Source organism: Aphelocoma coerulescens, chromosome 2, assembly GCF_041296385.1.
Source record: "Aphelocoma coerulescens isolate FSJ_1873_10779 chromosome 2, UR_Acoe_1.0, whole genome shotgun sequence".
Taxonomy (NCBI): Eukaryota; Metazoa; Chordata; class Aves; order Passeriformes; family Corvidae; genus Aphelocoma; species Aphelocoma coerulescens.
Genome location: NC_091015.1, coordinates 58,495,450 through 58,519,731, shown reverse-complemented (window position 1 = coordinate 58,519,731; position 24,282 = coordinate 58,495,450). Strand labels below are relative to the sequence as shown.

General features: G+C 36.1%; 1 protein-coding gene across 14 annotated transcripts in view; it reads right to left on the bottom strand.

Moving 5' to 3' along the window:
* Window positions 1-24,282, bottom strand: part of CLASP2 (cytoplasmic linker associated protein 2) — a 146,690-nt gene that overhangs the window by 20,233 nt on the left and 102,175 nt on the right. For 4 of the 14 annotated variants that reach the window (XM_069007701.1, XM_069007702.1, XM_069007703.1 and 1 more), the window contains 9 exons: window positions 20,978-21,148; window positions 19,964-20,071; window positions 16,214-16,276; window positions 15,440-15,546; window positions 11,415-11,659; window positions 10,776-10,839; window positions 5,475-5,638; window positions 4,695-4,773; window positions 4,486-4,536 (listed from right to left, as the gene is read on the bottom strand). In XM_069007701.1, the coding sequence (XP_068863802.1) occupies window positions 4,486-4,536; window positions 4,695-4,773; window positions 5,475-5,638; window positions 10,776-10,839; window positions 11,415-11,659; window positions 15,440-15,546; window positions 16,214-16,276; window positions 19,964-20,071; window positions 20,978-21,148 (1,052 nt within the window). The remainder of the gene's footprint in view (window positions 1-4,485; window positions 4,537-4,694; window positions 4,774-5,474; window positions 5,639-10,775; window positions 10,840-11,414; window positions 11,660-15,439; window positions 15,547-16,213; window positions 16,277-19,963; window positions 20,072-20,977; window positions 21,149-24,282) is intronic. The other 10 variants (XM_069007709.1, XM_069007710.1, XM_069007711.1 and 7 more) reach the window with 5 other exon arrangements.

The following is a 24,282-nucleotide window of genomic DNA, read 5'->3' as shown; positions in this document are numbered from 1 at the left end:
AAATCTCCTGTACTCCCTCACTTATTTGATCATTCTCTTACTCCACTAACTTGCCTTACTCCTTGTGCAAAATCCCTGTTTTGTACATCCCAGAGACTGCAGCCTCTCTCTGGTTTCTCCAATACTGCACCACTGCACAGTTTTGGGCAAAGGTCTATTATGCCTGTGTATGTCCAAAATATTTATTTCCTCAACTCCTACTGCCTCAGAAATTTGTCACCCCACCTGTCAACACAAGTTGCGGACATATATTTAGAGCATCTATCAGATTTAGCTGCTTTTATTATTTCCACTAATAATTACAGTGAACCATAAATACCTACCAGGAGGGAGAGACCTATGTCCATCATAGACAGAAAAAGAGTTCTGGGTGTATTTCTGGCTATTCATGGCTTGTAGTAGAACTGTTCTGAGCAAAGCTATTTAGAAATTTCTCTTGGTCATGAAACTTGCAAGCTATTAAATACTCAAGATACACTGGCACACATAGGAGGATTAATAATGAGTATTTCATTTTCAAAGCAGCTGTTAAAGCTCAACTTCTCTGAAGTTATACAAGCAGCAGCTGGAGATCAGCTGATCTCATTATGCAGATCAATACCAACAAATGGACACTATTTGCTAGACATTTTCCAAGGAAAAAACAAGCCATGAGCATCTCTGCAGCAAAAAACCTTAGGCCACATGGCTTTCCAAATGCAAAGCAATAGCTGAGATTTCTAGATTGCATAGGGAAACCATTGTGACACCACTACATTTGACTGCTGAGGATTTAAATAAATCTCATGTAACACTTGCAAAAGTTGGTGTTAAGGACTGTGACACTTAGAACACCCAGAGACATTTCTGCCAATGAAGAGACTGTGAAGTACTGGATCTGAGAGATCAGGATTATTTAGTGTTTGAACTGCTTCCTGAGGAACTTGCATAGACTTCTGCAAAGATGGAGGTGCTCAGACAGAAGAGCACTGAACTGAAGATGAACGGAGGGAGTTCTTATGAATAAAGCTTTCCAGAGTGAGACAGATTCCCAAAGCTAAATTTGACAGCTATTTCGAAAAAAAAGTGTTTTTCACTAATTGCTTCTGAGAGAAGAAATTCTGGAAAGGCTACACCTTTCTATGGTCAGATAATAATGAGCCAGTATTATTACAGACTAGAGACCCCATGCTGAAGTGAAACTCCATTAGAGCAGCAATTCTACTTTAGATGTATTTTGCCAGTATTTCCAGAGCTGAAATTCAGAAATAAAAAGGCTAACATCTTCAACAATCTATTTAATCTCTTCAACAATCCATTTAATCTTTCTCAGAGAAAAATTTCTGGTTTGCAATGAAAGCATCTCCAGAATTCTTACAATGAGTATTTGCTTTTAAGTTGAAACTTCTTAGGAAGTCATTTAATACTGTCTTGACTTTCTTTGTACCCTTCTAGGTTGAATTTATTGCACTTTTGCTAGATTATAAGCACTGGGGCATTCTTCCTGTGCAGCATATAACATGGACAGGCATTTTGCTTAAGAAAAGCACTCCTGTAGTAAGTCAGCTGGAACATAGATCAAGCAGTTAGCACTGTGACTTAAAAAACCCAAAGATTATACATAAATGGGACTACAGTGCTTCATAAACATCTTCTGCATGTACTGAAACAAGGAATTCTGGCACAAAAGTATGTGCAACTACCTCTAGAGATTCAGGTAGTACTGTAAGGATGCTACACAGTCAGTACCAGAGGGCAAGTTGTTTTCCTGTCCTGTGAAAAATCTGAGATGTACAGGGTTTCTTTTGCTGCATCAAGGTAAGAGAACAGAAACATTTCATGTAACAGGGAAAGAAAAAGAATGGAATCTAGAGAAGGTGTTTTTACTTAAACCAGAAACCAGTCTGGTTTAAACCTCTTACAGTGGCTTTCTGCGATGTGAGAGATGGTACTCTGCCTTACTCTGACTGAATACAAGCAATCACCCAAATTGACTTTCAGACTGCCACATCCCAGGTGTCTGGCTCTAAGTTACTGGATACTTAGGAGTGATTGCCTGTGCCATTATATAACCAAATGACTAAAATATACTCTAAAGATAAATTTTGTAGGGCTTTCTCGTTGTTGCTAATCTGTGGTTTTTTAATCCAGAAATTTTAATATTGACTTAGAATAAAAATAAAAAAATCTTCTGATCAACTGTGGCAAAAATCTTTGTCAACAAATCAGTATTTTCAAAGTAAAGAAGGATTCAGAAACTTTGGTCACAATGCTTAAATCAATGCCTCACTAAGGCTGAGCCATTTGATATGAAACCCAAGAAAAATGAAGTGATGATTGGAAGTGTATTTCAGGACAATATCCATCCTTAGCAAACTGTATGTTCTGCACCTGCAAAAATAAGCTAAATAGATTATGTCCCACCTAGAACATTTGACTGCTATGCCCATCCAAACATTTGACCAAAACAGACACATTCATCTGGCACCTCTAAATTGAGTCTCTGCAATTCACTACACCCAAGTGTAAAATGACAGCAGAAGTAAGGCAGATATAGCACAATATACTATGCTGCATCCTCCATGGATTAGGTCAGCAGAATTCTGTCTTCTCTATGGCTGGTCTTCTTACTGCCCAGCTATCCAAATCCACCTCTGTGGCCACTCTGAAAGCTCAAGTTTTATTGTCTGAGACTTAGCTGTCTTTCTAAGTGTAAGAATGGCAATGACAGTTTACTCCAAAGGATCATGATTATTTACTACTATCATGTGAAAACCAGGGGAAAAAGTAGTTTGTAGAAGGGAATTGTTATGTGGCTCAAATTTCTGATCTACCATCCCTCCTTCTATCTGACCATCTTTAGGGATGCTGAAAATCCCTTCTCTGATTTTTTCCTGTCACAGTGAATGCTGTTCCTCAGTATTCCTAGAACAAAAGCAATGAGATAGTAATTTATCAAAGAACAAAAGCTTAAGACTTCAAGAACTGGAGTGGCCCTTTAGGATTATCAATTATTCTGTTAGACTGGGTGCACTGAAGATGGGATTTAGGCAAAATACTCAATAGCGTGGACATTAAATAGATACTTCTGTGATCTGTGGGCAATAACTTTACTGTCTGAATCCTGAGGTTGTAGTTATCACATATAAAGGAAGTAGAGGGTAGATTCCACTTTCTTCTGGAAAACAAGCTTACCTTCTCTTAAACAGTTACATACATTACTGTCGCAAATATTCATTCTAAATACTCTTAATTTTGCTTCAAACTAACAGGCGTTCTTCTAGGGAGGCAACTTTCACCAACGTCTTGATTTCAGAATTCTCTCTCAAAATTATTTTCAGAATGCCTTCCCATCAACTGTTTAATACTTCTTAATTCCTCCTAGTGCATTTAGGGAATAATCTTGAACTTAGCCCCAAAGCAGCCTAGTAGGAGTCCATGTCTCATTCCAAATCTATGCTCTCAGCTTTGAAATGCGCTCGATATGCCTCTACCAGCTATACTACTGTATGGAAAAAGGAACATCTCAACCATCAAATTCACCTTCCTGGGGAGGAAAACCAAGTGAAATAAAACCAATCTCAATTTGTTCCAAGGATTCATTTAAACAACAAACTGATTTTTACTACCTCATTTGCTGTCTTCAATAAATGACAGCAGTCCCTTTTTAACACAGCTCTACGAAGCAACAGTGGTCAACGTATCAACTGTCCTCAAAAGCTTAAAAATGTAAGTTATACTGTATTGTAGACAAAAAAGGCATATTCATGTGACTTTAGGTTCAACATCACTTGGGAAAAGTCATATTCTTGTGCAGTATCAAACTGTGTAAAAATATTTCGTGCAGGATAGAGCAGAAGATGCCAGTTATCATATGCTTGTTATTTCCCCATTCAACATCACTTACAAATCTTCTTATGATTTGATGCATTTATTCTAAAATCAGCACTCTTTAGAACTGCAAATGTACTACAGAATACATTTTTACTTTTCAGATATGCTGGCAGGTTTATGGACTACAGAGTCTTACATAAACACGTGTGTAATTATAAAGCTACACACTGCTTTCAGAGGAGTGAAGTGTACCACAGAAAGAGCTGATTTTTAATATAGTAACTCAAGTTCATATTAATATTAGAGTAATTTAAAATAACTCAAGGCCTACCAGGCTGGACACAAGAAAAAATATATATGAACTAGGAAAAAAAGTATGGGAAATCACAAACATAAAATTAGAAAAGACTTGATAGAGTGAGTTTGCATAACCAGCTTGATGTTAGGCAGCCACATTTTTGTTGCTCATTTTTACTGTACTGTGTTTTTATTAGATCTCTCTTGCAGCAAACATTTTCATACTAGTGTCATTTTTAAAACTGAGCATCTGCATGCTTAAAGTTTCCCGCAAAGGTTAGTAGCAGCAAACAATGCATTCAAATAAAAATTATTGATAACACTGTAAGAGTTTCATATGGGGTTAAGAATAAAGACAGTAATTCAGACAAAAACCTTTGAGCTCCAAAAAGAGCGAAGCTGGTCCTGCAGTGCTGGCTTGACTGTCTGAAAGTTTACAAAAACAAAATCCACTAATTGAAAACCTTTTTTTTTTCTTTGTTTTTACACAAAACAAAAAATAACAATCCAAATTCAAAAATTAAGACAAGCAAATTTCTATTAATGAAGACTTCTGCTTGCAAAGCAAGCCTGAAAAGTCTTACCTTCAGGCTAGGTGTTTGGGTCTGGTCAACAGTAAATCTCATTAAAATACTGAACTGGAGGTCATTTGGAAAAGATTCCCTGTAAACAAACAAAATAATGTTATGTTACATTAAATTTTCTTGTAACAACTGTTGAGAGGCACGAAATAAGCCCTCGCTCTTTTCAGTAAAGCTGAAATTGCTACCAGTTGCTACTGTACCCGACCTTTCAGAAACATTTACCTACCATGTTAAGGACAAGATTTAAGGAATTCCTGCCATGAAGCAATTATTGCTAGAATAGATAATGCAAGTAATGCGGAATAATACAATAATGATATGCTAGAATTTTGATTCTAAATCAGGCTATTAGTGAACTCTGGGTAGAAGGAAGGGAAGACAGAAAGCAAATTCATTATTACCATAACTCTTCAAAAAGTTATGCTGACACAGAGATGAATATTCCAGTGAAACTTTTACAACAAAATAAAGAAGTTCAAACACAATTTCTACATCACTGAACACAAGGTGAGACAACAAACATACATGGCTCAAATGCATATTTCAGAATCTGATAAGTAGTACCATACTAATGTTCAGCACTGAGGACTCAAACCCTTTCAATTAAGAGTCATTTTATGAAACCAAAATGCTGAAGCAACAGAGTTTACTAAAGTTTCAAGATCTGTTATGAGCTGTGCATTTTTCTGGACAACAAACAGCACACCAAAAAAAGAAAAGCAGCGAAAAACCTGGATATAGCTAACAACTATATTGTTGTTACTTTTTACAGCTCATTACCTTGTGACATCAAGTGCCTTCTGAACTTTTGCTTGTACAGACCCAAGCAAGTCAGCACCCATTTTTTTCAACAACTGTGTCAGCAGTACAAACAGCCAGTCCTGCAGGTCTTCTTTATGGACCTGGATGAAGTCGACCAGTGTCTCCAAAAACATACTGAACACCTAAAAGGCAGAAGAAGATGGAAAGAGGGTAGGATGGGGCAAAAGAGGAAGCGACACTGACATATGCCAAACTTACAAACGAAGAAAGCAGTAAGGGAATCAGAGGCAGAGAAAGGCAGTGTTTTGCAGCCAAGCGGGAAAAAAAGAAAGAAAAAAAAGGAAAAGAAAGAAATCTGCCTTGCTTTTTCATTGAATTTTGATATAAGAGTACATTGGAAATGTTAGCCGACTTCTGTAGAAGTTTGACAATTAGGTATTCCATGCAGTTTCGTCAAGAAAAGGAATGCTTACTGTGATGGCTGGCGCAACCTCAATTTTTCCAGTAAAACTTAAATTTTTACCCTTTCAAGCTCTATCATTAAGTTGATTTGACGTATTCCTCAAAGACTACAAAACTGCTTTCTCTTTAAAACCAAAAAAGCTGCTACAATTCTTAAGCAAAATATTAATTGTAAATATCTGCATTAATAAATACTGCAAAATCATAAGAGCTGGCCAATTCCTTTACATAAAATACTTGTGGAACAGAACAAGCTTCTTCAACTATTGCAGGTATCCCAACACAAAATTATTCACGATAGTAGGGAAAAAAGCCACAATACATTTCAGACTGGCAGGTGTTTTAAAACACAGAAGTACTTTCATTTTTTTGAAAACACAATATCCATTGTCTTCTTTTCAACAAATAACGTTGAAAAGACTGCATCTAGTAAAAAAAAAAAACACCAAACCCAAAACAACCACAACAATGTATTTTTTATCGGACTCACACCAGGAAGAAGGGCTTTTTGGAGGGAAGGGGTCAAGGAGGGTGTGGCAAATAGACAAAAGTAGCTGTTTAAACAGCTCTTTTAATATATCTCATTAATTTTAAGTTTTTTGCAGACCTAAGAGTGAAATTAGGATAGATATGCTCTATACTTGTGTGGCCCATGGGTTTCCTGTTTCCCTGGCAAGAAAAATGGGTATTTGGGCTGAAAATGCTTCCTTCACAACTGACACACAGTCCAGCACAGAATTGGGTACAGAAGTATTGCTGTGATGCAAAGAGTGTTGGGCAGATATTGCCTCCTGAGTATTTATGATATGGGTGCAAGGTTAGGAGTGGCTAACCATAGGGTTAGAAGGGTTGGAACCATACATCCTCCTGCAGCTGACCTGGTTTGTCATTAGGCCAAATTCTGCTTTTGTGAGAGTGGATGATCCCAAAGTGTGATCACACCTCACATGGCTGCAGACTCTAGGCCATGGAAGCAGACTTTCTTCCACAGCACTGATGCAAGCATGGAGAAGTTGGTGTATGCTGCTGCACACCTTCTTCACTGAGGAAATTCGATCACTTTTCATGTTGATAATGAAGTCAGGGAAAGCAAATTAACACCACATAGCAGAAAAATTCCATACAGGTATCTCGTAAAGAAGTGCCTCCAAATTTACACTAGAAATAAAAAATAAACTCAGATTCATTTTATCAAGAAAGGTTGGACCAGATGGTCCTTGAGGTTCCCTTCTAAGCAGGTATTTCATGATTCTATCAGGATCTACTGGAGACTTGGGAAAATTTTTTAATAGACATCTTAAATACTGAAAATCTGTGTTAGAAACAAAACAATACAAATCTCTATTCAATGGAAAGCCCATCTAGATCAGCAACTTTAATTAACTTCCCTTTTGGAGCAAATTACATTAAAAATTGGGGGGAAAAAAATTGCCAAATTATGCGCTGTGTAGATCTGTATTCAAGTCTGAGGTTTCAAAATTACCCTGCCAGTAGTGGGACAAGATTTTTAATGCTCAGGACTGGAAACATCTCCTGTCTCAGGCTAAACTGAAACAATACATCATTTTGTGGATTCACAAGCAGTAGTCACAGTTATAAGACAGAGGCAAAACCAAACCAGGACGTACTTTCTGTACTGTAATATGAAGTCTTTGGCTTTCACAGCTCTAAAGTAAGGAGAAAATATACTTAGGCAAACGAACAAATGAAAAATTCTGGTGCTATAAAGATTACATTGTGTGTGTGTGTGGGGGTGTCTCACAAAACCCTTCAAGTTGAACTACGCAGCTCAGCAGAATTTAAACCTGTACCTGTTTCTCTGACTTTGCAGACACTGACACGCATGCCTTTTCCATTAAAACATGTAGGCTGAACAAACTGGTTACAAGCTCTTACTTGATGGAGTAATACGGACTTCTTATGACACTTCAAAGACATAAAGTGGCTTAAACTGAAATCATTATAAAGTGAATTATGATTCACTATGGCAAAAATACTCTAAAGACTCTGTGCTGACATTTTAGATGTTAAAAGTACATGTAACTGAGGACTCAGCTTTGTTTTCAAGCTTGCTTTGATTTTAGATTTACCACAGAGAATGTCTAAAGAAAACTCAAACAAGCTCAGTAGTTTTGTTGGATTTAAAAAAAAATACTAAACATGTAATTTTGTCTCAGCATGAAGAATTTAAGAAGGCTGAAAGAGCATTTAAGGTAAAGGATGAATTTGGAATGGAAAATGGAACTCAACCACCTATATGTTGAACAATGTATGTGGATACTGCAAAAATCGCAGTTTCAGTTTTTATGACTCAAACTAAAATTCTGAAACCACCCATCTAAAGTTGACGTTTTTAACAATTTGACAGTGGGAAAAAATAAACAGATATGAAAATAATTGTAAGTCATCTACCTCTAAAGTGAATTATTTCAGATGTGCCAACCACCACAATATAAAGCAGGAATGCATAACCAAACAATGTCAGTTAATTAGTAGATAAAGCACATCTCGAAACTTTACCACACATTTTACTAATTGTTTATAGCATTTTATGATTGCAAAAGGCTTGACACTGCATGAACTCTTTGGGGAAGAAAAATAGAGAAAAAGGGTTAATTGCACATTCATGCAAGTAAGGTTAGGCTTCCAACAAATATTGAACCAACTTACTCTCTAAAGAGAGTTCCAACACAGGGGACAGCATGCAAAACGAAACAAAAACAAACAAAACAAAACAAAACAACAAAAAAGGGAAAAAGATAAAAACACACAAATTAGTGGCCATCGATACAAAGTTCCTGTATGGAATATAAACCAAAATAAAACAAAAAAGGTATTTCAAAACTTTTATGACAAATTTAGTAATTTTATTGGGATACCCAGTGTATTTTTAAAATAAGCACTTGGCATGTCCTTTTTGGTATGTCATTCTCCCATTTCTTCCTCCAAATATTATTACACTCTTATTCTATGTAACTTCCTGCATCCAGATACCATGTTAAAGTAAACCTTAAAAAAACCTCACAAAAGTGATGCCAGAATAATTCCTACAGACACTTGAGTAGAGTCTAAGATGAGATTTATGTAGACGTATGTGATTAAAAAAAAAAAATCATGAACTCTTAATACTTAAAGGGTTCTCCTGATAACATATTGATGACTATTAATAGTTTTGCAACACCAAAAAGCAGGCAAGGCTTCAGTGACTGGAACAGCTGTACCACACGTTTACAACACAGGCCAAATTTTCAAACTTGAAGCCGCATTGTTCCATATCACAGTGGCCAGTAAACAGAACAATCAGCCCGAACAACTCAATGTAACATTCTTAAAGGCTTATCTAAAAGGTAAAATGCTCTTCTGGCACATACAACTAAAGTTTGGAATATTTGTGTTATCCTTCCCTGGCTCCCATGCGACACAAAAATCTCCACAGTGGCTCTGACATATGCATTGCTGCACCACTAACACAGAACAAGCCCAATTAAACCAACCTGCTATTCAGAATTTTGTCATTACTTCACTTAAAAAGTAAATATTCCAGCAATATTTCAACATTTAATATTCTTTCCTCTACTTCGACTTTTCATGTAATGTTTTCTTCTTTTTAACTGCTTGGTTTAGTCTTTTCTTCTGGATTTCTGCAATATGTGATCAACTTTAATACCATGTTGCTGTCTGCAATGCAAGTTACTTCCAAAATACATGGTGTCAGAGATAAGAGCTAAGTCACTTTTTCCAACAGGAAAAATAAAGAGGACAGATAACACTAAGTTAACTTGTCAAGACTTCTCATCACTCTGAATTTAATTTTCAATTGTAGCAACAAGGAAGACTTAAAAATACGTAAAATGTGTTGCATAAGCAAAGTAGTTTTTCAGGATTCTTCTGGGAGAAGTCAATACTTCTGAAATAACAGCCTGCTCTGAATTTATCTGGGTTATAGTTTTATCAATTCCGAAATACGGACACGAAGTGGGATATGTTATACTCCTATAAAAGATACTATTTCTTCCAAACAAGACTATAATTAAATAAAATACGAAGTTACATTTTTTTTAACATTATCACATTTATTAGGCTACTTACTTACCTGCATTCCTTCTGCTATGAGAAATTGCGACATTTAATCAAGCTATACTAGTAAACCACCTCCCACAAACGCTGTAAAAATACTATCATTTAAAGCAACTCACTTAAAAGGATTTTAATGGCCTTAGAAAACAGAAGCATTATTTTCCTTGTTATATCAGCCACACTGAGTCTTTACCTAAGTAAAACTGAATAAAACATCACATCTTCTTTTATACCAAAGTACAGTCTCCTCATGGAATATTAAAAAATGATGTAAAAATTATTCACCAGTCTCAACTGCCAGACCTATCTACGACATTCATGGAAGACATCATCAGCTATGATAATACAAAATATCCTGGAAAACAAGTACACATTTGGCATAGTTTATCCGATTACGTATGATTTAGTCAGACAACTTTCTCTACAACTTAAATTACTGCAGAGCCTTTTCTTTCTAATTGAGAGAAAAATCTATACTTGTCTTGCCTCTGTAAACAACGACTTCTTAAAAACACAAATTTTGAGTACAAACTGCTGGACTACTTCAGTGCATTTTATATGACATTAATCTTCATTTTATTTCAATGATCCTGCAGAAAAATGGGAAAAATTATCTTGTTCGAAACTCCAAATTAAAGGAGTTGAAATCTGATACCATTAAATGCTTTTGCTTGTGAAATTTTACATGTGCAAATATCACTGACATAATTTACCATAACTGCCTTTCTATTAATTTATGTTTTCAGACATTTACTGAAAATAAGAAAAACCTAAACGTACCTTACTGTGAGGATCAGCAAACATTCTTGTGAAGATCTCACACAATCTTTTCAACTCAACACGACTGCCAAAGTGAAAACAATACATCAGTCAACTCCCTTGCTAGCTCTGCTAGAACACTAATGCATAGCAATCAGTGAAATCAAGTGTAAATATTGACTCAAATAATCTAGTAAATAAAGTAGTGGAAACCATTTTGTTTAAAACATGGGTAAAAATGTAATAGCTTTTGTCTAAAAGGAGACTTTAAAACCTAGAAATGTCTCTTTAAACTGTCTCATACATTATACCATACTTTTGTAACAGAGCAGGTAATGAAAAAGGTGTTCTTAGTAATAAGTAATAAACAATTTCTTCTGAATAAATACCCCTAAAATTACAGTAATAATAACAAAAAAAGGCCTTCCATTGATAGCAAATGGAAGCATCTTATGAACCTTCTGTATTGCGAGAATTCTCAATTTTGGATTCACTACATACACTAGTATAGAAATATACACTAGTTGCCAGAAGTGAGAAAAGCTTCCTTATTCCTTCCCCCATCTTACTTTCAAAGACACACCCTGCTTTCCCTCTCCCCCCACCCTTCAACAACTTTGAAGCAAAATGCCTTCCCTACCTATTAAGATGTCATCCTACCTTAGAGTTCTCTGGTTCTTCAGTAAGTTCTGCAGGCCTAGAAGGCCTTCTTTCCTCTCTGACCAGTTGGTGCTGGCACAGCGGTTCAGGACTTCAGCCACATCTTCTGTCTGCCTCATGTATGTTGGTATGCTCCCATTCCTGGAGCTGTAGGACCTTTCTGAACAGGCACTTGATGCATCACTGTTGGCATCATCATCTGAGTACATCCCATACGATTCGTATCTTCTTCGCACGGGCTTCTTCTATTGTACAGAGACACCGAAGATCAGCACTGATTCTCAGAGAGAGAACGCAACATACCCATAATGGGTCGAAAGACCAACAGTTTAAATAACTGGTGTGACCCCTACTCCCTGCAGTGACAAATGGCTCCAACCATTCAGCAGGTCAAACCAAGTTAATGAAAATATTTTCAAGTATGGCTTACATAGTACTCCAAATATAAACCCAAAGCAAATGCAGAGAAGACATACATTTGATGAAACATTTAACTTAAGGTTTTCTTGCAAGAACCCATAAAATTGCATAACAGGGTGACAAAAGACTGTTAGTTATTTCACTTCATAGCTCTATATACATTACAGAATATAAGAATCGAAGGTCTAAATGTATTTTGACATTTTAACTCATTTTATATTAAACATGTTAATAGCAAAATATTAAACTATTGAAGAAGAAAAATAGTTTCTATACCTTAGTCCGTATGTCTCCTAAGAGCTGTTAGCAGTAAATTATTGAAAAGAAACAGAAATTGAGAACAGGAAGGTAAGGCATAGCAGCACTGTGAGTAATAAACTCCCTGCCACTGGATAACATACAGTCTTACTGTAAATTTTGTTCTTAGCTCTCTGTGTCTGATCAGCACATCACACATTGTCAAGAAGTACTTTGCTAAGCTTTCATTTCAGGGAAATATTACTTATCATGGGCAGGTTGGTCACAAAGACTTCTCTGTCAAAATCTTTGTGTCTTTTGCAGTGATATTTGAGCATGAAGACTTAACACACGCAGTCAATTGTTATCTAAGTACAAAACCTTGAGCTGCACTATTTAATATCTAAATTTTGTCATTGCAACAATTGCAGTCAATGTTCTACAAAAAAACTGATTACATAATGCAATATCCCAAATACCCTAAAACCAAAAACAAGCAAACAAAACAAAACACAACATAACCAAATGTCAGAGGGGTAAAAAAAGCTATTTAACCTAAAATGACGAAAACCACACACCTCTGCAGAATAGCTCTTGCCATTCAAATTTTGGACTTGAAGTTAGCATTTAAAAATTCAGTTTTGTTACATACTTAAAGGAGCAGTAGTACAAGTGATCATTTTCCCCTTAATTACCACTGCCGTTTGCACAGGGTTCTCATTTTAACCACAGATTAACTTAAAGGATATCACAATACTAATCACAAACTAATCAATACAACAAGTAACAAGCAGGCTTATGGCCAACAGAATGAGCACACATACATATGTAAGAGAATAACTGAAGGGAAAAATCACAGAGACATTAAGTGTTTTGGAAAAGAGGCACCGTAAGGGGGAAAAAAAAAGATTCTTGAATAAATGAATCTGAAATGCCAAGGATTGTACTGAAGTAAAAGACATAAAATATGTAAAGATTCCCATTATTGCTGCATTTTATACAGCAATATTCAAAACAGATCTTAGGCAGAAGACTGACATCTCTTTGGCTTAAGCACCACTAAAATCGGTCAAGTACTTTTTATAAAATAAAAAACAGTAACACAATCTGGAATATTTTCATTTTTTAATTTATATTACATGTCAGGACTCTACATTCTACCTTTTAAAAATACCATTATGAGTGTGAATCTTCCGTCTACGATAAAACAACAAGGGTGTTTAAAACCAGATTTTCATCTAAATGGAGCCCTTTGTACAGGACAACCTGTACCACTCAGAGCATGGCAAGGAACCAGGCATGCAAGTACTACAATAATAAAATGCTGCAGTTCTTGATCCTTTTTTGTAATGTCAGACTCTAGTTAAAGTATACAAACTGATTTTCCTCTAACATTTCTAGAAGCATCATGATATTTTGGATCCAGGTAATGCAAGCTAATTTCTGTGAAGAAACTTCATTGCTTCAACATAGCAGGACACATTCAAGCCTCAAGAGCAGTCATTGGAAACATGACCTTCTCAACTTCTATTCTTACTACACAGGAGGCTGATAAAGTACTAAAGATACTCTTTGTGAAGCACTCTATGTGAAGAAGACTACAGCACAGGCTTTCCAGTTATAGCCAGAAAATTTCTATGTTCCATGGACTGTTTTTCTATTGTTCCCTATTCCAAAATCCAGACTGACTTCCAGTTTACAAACCAGCATTCACCACCAATGCTGAAAACTTTTTCAAGTTTGTAATAACGGAAAGGGGAAAATGCACTCAACTTCACCATGACCACTTTGGCAAGATTTCACAGATATTCCGATCTCTATGCCAGTCAAGGCACACAAATTTTAAACTAATATGACACAAAAAAATATTAACCAAGAAATCAACAGTCATACTAAGAACATGACAGAGTTCTTCAGATTTTGAAATTTTTTTCCTCTCTATTCAGTTATGTCCTGTAATTATCTTTTTAGAGTCTAATTTGTATTTTTTTACTAACTTTCAAAATAACAGTTTTTCTTAAACCAGAGAAATAACCATTTCTTTAAAGCATTCTTGTAACCAGAAAACAGGTACTTACAAGTATTTAATGACATGCAAATAGTATACAACAATTGATAAAAATGTATCTGATTCATGACATCAGCATTTTAAATTAACTGAGGATTTCAGCTTGCTGATGTAAATGTCAGAGTAGCAAAATATGTGATGTGTTTGGTTTGACTAACTGGGACAGGAAGGTAGAGGAGCCAAAGCCACCCTTTTAAAGAACTGTATAGCCTAAGAAGAGAAGGGCATAACTAGTTTTAACTTAGTGTGACATTTTGAAAAAAAAAACCCTAAACTTATGAGATGCTACCTGCTGGGCTGGTTTTGGCTGGGGTAGAGTTAATGTTCTTCACAGTGGCTGGTGTGGGGCTGTGTTTTGGATTTGTGCTGAACACAGGGTTGATAACACTGAGAGGTTTTGTTATTGCTGAGCAGGGCTCACACAGAGCCAAGGCCTTTTCTGCTTTTCCTACTGCCACGCTGGCCAGGAAGTTCAGGGTGCGTGGGAGGTTGGGAGGAGACACAGCCAGGACAGGTGACCCAAACTGACCAAAGGGACATTCCAGACCATGGGACATCATGCTGAGTGCATAAAGTGGGGGGAAGAAGGAGGAATGGGGGGTATTTGGAGTGATGGTGTTTCTCTTCCCAAGTCACCGTTGTGTGCGATGGGGCCCTGCTCTCCTGGGGATGGCTGAACACCTGCCTGCCCATGGGAAGCACTGCTTCAATTCCTTGTTTTGCTCTGCCTCTGTGGATGGATTTTGCTTTCCATATTAAACTGTCTTTATCACAATCCACAAGTTTTCTGGCTTTTACCCTCCTGATTCTCTCCCTCACCCCACAGGTGGGGGAGTGAGTGAGTGGCTGTGTGGGGCTTGGCTGCCCAGCCATCAGTTTCTCTCTTCAGCATCAATCTCACCTGCTGTCAGACAGAAGAACTTTAAAAGGCGCCTAGGCTTAAGGTAAGCAGAGGGCTTTAGCTGTCATCATTCCCAGCTCTAACAAGCCTTCAACCTACCCTGAAGCTTTTCTGGCTGTTGTGAGAAGCTCCCGGTTAGTTCTACCGGCTCAAGTGGCTCCTTGGGCCACTGCAACACTACAGTCAAAAACTATTTCCTGTCTGCCATGGAAAAAAGCACGTCTCTCAAAAGTTAAAACCTCTGTAGGGAATGAAAATTCCAATACTTGCAGCTCCAACAACTCAGTTTCTTTTTTCCAAGAAGCCAATAAAATAAAAAATGACAAGTTCTTCTGCATATTTAATGTACAGGTACCAAACACTTCAAGAGCCTACACAAGGTAAGTGTGAGACTCTTACCAAAGCATCTGCTACTGCCTCTTCCACGTCAGAACCTGTGTTCAGAACTCGCATAGCACTGACTGATGATGACAATCTACTTGACTGACTAATTCCAAATCCAGTACCTGTTACAACAACAAAAATAAATACAAAGAATTCAATCAGAATAGAAAGCTAGGATGTAAATATCACACTCACTTATAAAAAACCCAAGCAGAAGAAAAGCATTTGCTTAACATTTTTAATAAATTATGTAGAGGATAAAAAAACCATTTTCATTCTGAAGTCTTTAGTGGTATGGACAGAATTAAGAATTCAAATAAAAAAAAACAGTCACCTACAAGCATTCTGTTTCAATATCACATGGAAAAAACCAGTGGTTTTATCTGAAAGAAGTTTTGTTGTTTTTTTTTTTTTAATTAATGTCTTCTTCATTTTGGGTTTTTGTTTTAGAAAGAAAGCAAATACAATAGGAAGGCTATTGAGACTGTTGATTAGAAAACTACATGCATAAAGAATTCTCTACAAATACTAAAAAAAAGGAAAACTAAAAAAAGTTCTTCTGCAAGTAAAAAAATGTTGTTAAGGAAAAAAAGGATTAACATTGGAGGATGAGGGTGGAGACAAAATCTAGCAACATAAACACATCTATCTGGATTATTAAAACCACAAAACTCAAATTAATATAAATAATACTTTCTAAAACTGAACTATGAGAATAACCAAGTGGGTGGGGGAAAAAAAAATCCAGGATGACTGCACAGATGACAGCAAAGGGTACTCATCCTTCACCTGTGGCCCCATAAGCATCAGGAGCGTAGAGGGCACCAGTGGATCTGGAGTGATGTCTGGAAGCTGCAATAACAGGATTAAATAAACCCTATCTATGACCACGGAATCAAAGTACTGCAGTAGCTGCTCAGATGAATGAGAATATTTATCAAAAAGATTCAGCTTAAGCACAAGAAACTGAGTATTAAACAGAAGCAAAAATCTTCAGGGAAGTTCTTTGATTATACAGAATATGATTATACATTTATGTACACTGGACATTTCATGCATAATTTTTTTTTTAATTTAAAAGATTAAGAGCAGGGTAAAAGCAAGTAAATTTAAGTTCAAAGAAGAAAAGGTGCACAGACACACATGCACACAGTCACACACAAACAGAATAATCATAAATACCAACGAAATTATCAGTGCACTGACACTGGTCTTTTATTGTAGACTTAATTAAATTCTGTGTGCTCAAGTCAGAGCCAGAGCTCACATATCAAACATTATCTGCAAAAAGTGCCTCCTGCACGAACCCGCTGTGTTGGCAGCTGACAATTTGTACACATCTGAATTCCTGCCTATGTTGCAGACAACTCAAACTCAGTTAAAACTTACCACTATGTAAATGAAAGTTAGAATTATCCAATTATAATTAAGTTTAATATAAGTCAATGCAAGTAATAATTCACATACTTATTCTTTTATTTAAATAAAATGTGAAATTGAAACACGTCAGTTACTACAGCTCATTATGGTTCTTTAAAGTTATGGAAAGCGGACATCAAAGACCCTTAAGGATTTCTGAATAAAACTGAGTGGCCTCTCATGGCACTTGCATAAAACTGGCTTTTTAGTGATTCAGAAGTTGACTCACCATTGCTTGTATTTTCTTTCTTAAAACAAGCAAATTTTTGAATTAAATGTGCTTTTAAACAACTTCTTTCTTCAGTTTACTTAAGTCAGAATGCTATCTAACACACATAAATGAAAATTTTAACTTGAATCCAAATGTGGCATAAACCCCAGATATGAGCTTATGATTTAATAAATAACTGTAAATGCAAATATTTTACACCTTTTGGATGCATAAAGTAGCATAAACAGAAACCAGGAATCAAATTAATCGTCCTTTTCTCTGATTAACAAAGACCATTTAAGAGTCTGATTCAAATCATGTAATGATGACATGGACCAAGTGACATTTTGGGAAGCACCTTTTAACCTGAGTGCACTCCACAATGATCCTAAGTCCTGTAAAGATCCAAGAAACAACACTGTGTCTTTCCACATTAAGTTCTTTACTCCTTTCATAAGGTACGGTGATGTACTTTATTTCTAACTAAATAAAGTTATGACGAAGTTTGGCTAGGGCATTTTAGTTTGGATGCTCTGTAGAGTACTTGGTTCTTTAGAAAGTGTGTCTCAGCATGGAAAAGGAGACAGTACCAAGGATATCACACCATAGACATCATAGCTGACAGCTCTTTAAGTACAAGCATTAATGGGATAAACCTTTCTGTCACTTTCCATCAATGAGCCTTGTTAAAGGTACAACCGAAAATTAAAAATTCAAACTTTAGGCAAGAAAGTTGAAATGACTCCTGCACCTATATACAGTAGAAATTTTGAAATATGCTGGACAAGTTTTTAAGACAGTGAAAAAGAACACTATATACTGGATGAAACATACCTCGTTCCAAAACATATTTTCAAGAATATTCTTTGTACCCCTCAAATTGCAGAAATTGTCAAGTATTTACTTTTGCATTTTCATTTTTTTAAAGGATGAATCAAAATAAGACTTTAAATGGACTCACAATAAGATGATTTTTTAGCTAAAATATGGACATTATGCTAGTCTGATAACTAATATTAACTATATTTAACAAAAGTAGACACTTCTATATAAACTAACATTCACTTGCTTCTTAGTGGCTCTTATCTCCCAGTTTATAACGTTATACTGAGATACGAGATTACATAAACACTTCCTATCAATGTATACAGTGAAGCAATTATGTAGCATTTAGGTCATTTTATACCCTAAAGGGGGATAAAATCCATTTTATTTTGTGTTCATAAGCAAAAATTTCTGTGCTGAGAATGCGAGGCAACACAAGTTACATTCCCCTCTTCCATCCCCATGTCAAACTGTCTCTAGCTACAGAGAGCTCAATTTGCCTTATTTCATCTTTCACTTGTACCAACAAAACAATGAACGACATTTTAAATCATTCAAATAAAAAGTCATACTAAAAGGAATCTCCATTTATTCCAGGTATAATTGCCTTTTTTTTTTTTAAACAATGCTGGATTCCTATGTATGTTACTTTGCATTCTCTGTGCTATTAGACAATTCTACCTATTTCACTAGTATAGGTAGCTGTTTTGATATCTGAATTATAAAACTGAACTACATCAACAAAAGTAAAACCTCCAGTGGCATCTATCCCAGCAACACATCTCGTGGTTCTGCCTTAATACAGACTTCTTAAGATAGCAAGCATTTGACCAATTACAAAGTGTAAATCTGATCTTGCATGCATGCAGTTCAAATCAAGCTGCAAGGCAGCAAAACAAACACAAAGAGTTCTGCAAAACACCCTGTTTTTTGAAAGAACAGAAGGTACGTGTGTACTTCAACCCAATCTTCCAGTTGTGTTTTAGAAAAAAAGACACAGGTTTCCTAATGTATCCTGCATAACATCTACTTTTAGTATCATTTCCCAATTAAACAGCATCTGGGCAAACTAGCCTTAGTCATTGAAACAGCTTTCATTCAATGAATCTGTACACTCCCAATTAAACCAAGGCTGGTGGGAAGCCCTAACAGACCACAACATATGTCCAGTGCTAATTAGGAGTACAGTTGGGTGCCTCAATTTGAGATAGAAACCAGAGATTTACTATTTTCAGACTAGCTTTAACAGCTACTATTATAAAGTCCTTAACTGTAAGCTACACTGAAAAAAACCAAATAAGGAGGATACATACTGCAGACTACTTCAGACAAAGGTAACACTAGAAAGAGATCTGTTTCAGATACAATTGCACAGAGTTTGGCATTACCAAACAATCAGAAAAACCCCCAATCCACAAACCCAACACGTAAAAGTACTTCAAGCAAAATTTACTATCTGCTTGCAGTAACCTTGACATGGATAAATGGAGATGAGAACCTTCCCTAATCCTTAACCAACAATATGTTAAAGTTATTACAAACTAATATTCTTATGTCTCACTGACATCTCAGAAACAGATCATCAATCTGCTTTTTGTCTTGCCAAATCTCACAATTTGTATCAGACCAATAAGCTGCTGGCCATATAGCTAAGGGGACATAATTAGGTGTGTTTTCTTCTTACACACTAAAATGATCCACTGACTAGATAGAAAATTTCAAGTAACAGCTGACGCTGCACTCAAGTACCCAAGCAATGAGTGCTGCAACGGAAAGAGAAACACGTAATTTCAAAAAAATATCCAAAACCAGGAGCGCCTTTTCAAAATGGCACCTAGATACTGTGCAGCACACACCTTCCTAGACTTGGTACCTCAGACTAACACTAGCAAAGTGTGTATTTTTCCTGTGTGCAACCCATTCACACGTTGGTCAGTTCTCCATCGGGGTAAGTGGGGAGAGAGCCAAAGGAAGGGAGAGCACGGTGGCCAGCTAGAAGCTAAATGAAGGAGGCATGGATTCGTTAGGCGCACATAAGGAAGGGCAGGGACAGCCATGCACGACAAGGGGCTCCGAGTACTTACCAAGGGGCGGGAAAGAGCGGACAGGGCTCGTGTCCCTGCTACTTTCACGGCTGGCCTCCCGACTGCAGCCCTGACTCACACTAGGCCGAGGAATGCGGCTGCCTCGCGCTAGTATGATTCAGGGTGCAGACAAACAGCAGCACAGAAGGGAGAAGACATAAAAAAGTTGCAGTTTTAATGCTATTCTCTTTCGCGGTAAGATCAAAGACGCATTCTAAGAAAAGACATTGATGATTATGTCATAACCTTTTCTACAGACTTTCTTGATTGTGCTGGATTACTCTAAGTGTAGCCAGCTGAATGAAATTATTTCTTTGCACGGCTTACAATGGAAATTTACTAACTCTTCACGGAATGGTTGAAAAGACCTTTTGGAAAGGATGGAGAAAAACAAGCAACATTGAGTAATGATTCAGAATTTGTGCTCAAGATCAAATTAATCAATAGTAGTGCCAATGGAAAACCCACCAGCTTTCTAAAGAAGGAAAATAAAAAAATTATGCAGCTAAGAAAAAAATCAAAAATATTAACAAGGAACAGCATCAATACCATTAAAATCAACAGATATTTTTCAATAACATTGTTTGCAGTAAAGTGTAATCAGATTATACTGTGAGGTTGAAGACATGTAACTTTCATTTTAGTATCACAGCATTATACACATGCACACATACACAGAAGACATGAAGTAATGAAGAACATTTTCAAAATGGTATCACACTTTCATTCAATGGATATGGGTATTTTGGGTGTGAAGTGAAAAAAAGAGAAGGAAGACAGGGAGGTGAGGAAAAGAACAACTACTACATTCTGACAAGAAAAACTTCCAAGTTTCAGCTTCAATATAAAAAAACTGTCTGGTATATCAAAGACTAGAGAAAACAGCCATATTTTAAATTATCAGGATGTATTCTGTTTTTTTCATCCACCTATGACTAAATACCAGCTGTAGATATCTTGCACTTAAAGTAAGAAAGGCTATAAAGAAATCAAGAGTTATTTGGTGATTCTTACCTACTGACAGCCTAGAAGGACTAGCTTCTCTACTGCATCCCTGACTTCGTGGGATTTTGCTCCGCTTTTGTGCAGCTGCAGGATTCACCAACACTCTCTGAACTCCTGTGTTCATAGTAGAAAGTGTGGTTGTTGTCAAAACTCTTCCAGGAGACCCAGATCTACTACCAGCTGAAGGTAGAATGAATAAATATTAGTAACAGCACAGTCAATAAACAATCATGATCAAAAAGAAAATAATACCTGAAGTTAGTAGGAAGGTGGTGGTAGATTGAAATGATCAGGAAAAACTTACAAGGTAAAATCATGAACTACAATGCCTTGGTCTGAGTTCTTACAGTACTACATACAAGGTAGTTAAAATTATCAATGCAAGGAAGCACTTGATGCTATATAAGCTCAAGAAACTGCAGTTATTATTTCTGGACTTTGTCAACAGTTCCATGGTCCCTAACATGAACACTGCTGTGTCTGTTTTTTTTAAGCTACCTGGTCTCACTAATCACATTTTCTATTAATAAAGAAAAACAAACCAACCTCTTAGAAAGCTAAAGGGAGCAACTTTAAACTAAGATTTCATAATTACCCAGCTCTTCCAATGCAATCAATGCTATAATTAAATAATGTGGTTTTCCTAACACTTAAACTCTTCTCCCTTGCTTTTAAAAGCATGGGGTCTTCAAGCACTGTTCTGACATTAAATAAAATGTGACTGAAGATAACTACAATATCCATGTACATTTCTGTGAAGGTTACCCCACAAATTACAGAAAATCTTCAGTTAGTTTTAAACAAGCTAAAAAATTGATTAAGACATATTTAAGTGTCTTATATTTCTGCTAATTAAAACTGTGTATTACTAAGTGCTACAGATGTTCAAGGTACTGTATCACTACCAGAAACTGTGGTCACTTATCTTTAATTTTGATATTTCAGTTACAGAACATTTAAGTTCTAAGTCCTAACAAGGAATTCATCATTCCCTAGCTGTAACTGATTTATATCACCAGGTGATATTAATATAGTGTTTCCAGCTGTAGAATTCAAAAAATTTGACCAAATAAAAAGCAAAACAGAATTTCGACCGAAGATTAATTACATACATTTGAACCCTTCATTAATCTTTAAAATACAATCAGGTAACTGTATGACCACAGTGATGCTATCAGATTTACAGACAACATGCAACTCTCCAAGTGAATTTCATGGGTTACTTCTTATGAGGCACATTGAAAAAAAGATACAAGTTGACTAAAGCTTGACTATATGGGAAAAGAAACAAAATCCCAAACAAAATAAAATATATGCTAGGTGGAAGAGAGAAATCTAAAACAAGGTACCATGCATATACTTTGAGATTCATTGTTTGAATTCAAACTTGAAATGATTATTTACCAAAATCCCTTTTCCAAACTATGGACCTATTCAGCAGAAATGATAAATAAAGTATTACACAGCCTGGAAAAAAACAAGCACAACTTCTATAGCAACAAAAGAATAAGCAATCCTATAAAGTTGCTGTGGTCTGCAAAAATATTACTATGCTTTCTTCCTGTTTTGTATCTCTTTAAAACAATAAAAATACTGTAAATGGTTTCACTGTGCTGGAGACTTGTAGATTTTCTTCAATAGGTCAGAAACCTGAAAAAACTTACTCTTCTCAGAATATTCAGAAGAAATGCAACTTCTTGTTCAAATATTTTATTTACTCTTTCTATAGTCCGACCTGCAAAGTGTTCCACTGCACTGTAAATTAACTGAATGTAGCTAAATATCCTGAAAATACTATGCTAGTAACAGCATTGACATACTCTAGTCAGCAGATCGAAGTGAGCTGAATGACAAAAGTAAGATCACGAAGGCACTATTGCAAAATGATAAACACTTCCCATCTCTCCTGCTTTCTACGTAAGGATTACACCCAATCAAGTTATGTGCAGCATATGGAAAAAAGCCAGCCAGAATTTCTGCTGAATAGGGTCCTTAAATGAGGTATGTCAAACAGGTGATCAAACAATGATGTGTACACGAATTCTGTAGACTCTTACCACCAATGGGGTTAGCAGACTGTGATCCTGAACAAGTGTAAAGGCAGGATTAGGGTAGGGATTTATAATCCATGAAGAGGGAGGGAGCAGAGCAGATTAAAAAATGAATGGCAAATGGAAATAAGAAAGCTTTAGTCATTTCACACAAGAAAAAAAGCCACAAGGGGGTTATGCTAAAGCAGTGCTATTAAGTAGCTTCCACAATTGAAGAATTAAACTCAGATGCTATGTACAAAGCAGATGAAGCAAAGCTGCACAAGCAAATTACAATTCTTCAGCTTTCTAATCAACAACTCAACACTGAAGAATGAAATTTCCATTAAGCATGAAACTGTAGCCTGCATATTACTTGAAAATAATATTACATCGCCAAAAAGGCTCAAGAAGTTCAACAGCTGAACAAAAATTACACACAAGATCAAAACTTTTTTTTTTTGAGACACAACAGTAAAGGAACTGAGCTGCAGGTGCGGTGGATGACCAAAACAAAAAAACCAAATTCACAATGGCACAACTGAAAAGACTTGCATAGAATTTAATGTTTTCCTCTTTAAAAGTAATCTTGAGTAAAAGTAAGAATTTGTTTCCATTCAGAAAGTCTCTGAATGATGACTGTAATGTAATTTTAGCAGATCCTGTTCAATTACCCAACAACCAAACTGGAAAGAAGAGGAAAAAAATGTAACCATTTTTTTCCATAGGTAAGAATAAAATAATGTGGCATTTACTTTATGTTAATTTAAAAATAGAAGAGGAAGAGTAAAGGGCTTTCAAAACCCTAAAAAAATATTTTTTCCAATTTCAAATTTGCAAGTCTTTCACAATTTTTGAACAAAAGATAGCTGTAACCCAAAAATTAACAAAAGCATCTGTGCTACAGTGGTTTTTAAAAAATAAAAGCTTAAATCTAATATGAAGCTATTCTCTCATTATATAAGCTGGGGAAGTAAAACAATCCCCTGTATGGAAACATCAAGCATCACGCTTCACACAATGCTGTGAAAATTTTCAGTCACATAAAGAAGCATCACCCAAATAGCTGGCATACAGTGCCTGAGAATTCTCCTTCGCCTGTCCATTTGTATTTGCCCTGTTTATCTTCCTTAAAACATCTCAGAATTCTTGTTCTCCCCCACTGACAGGTTATAATGAGCTATTTGAAGCAACTGGTTCTGAACAGGAGTAGTAATAAAAGGCTGTAAAGATGCATTCACGCATTTAATTTTCACACATCATCACATGTAGTCAGACCTAGTT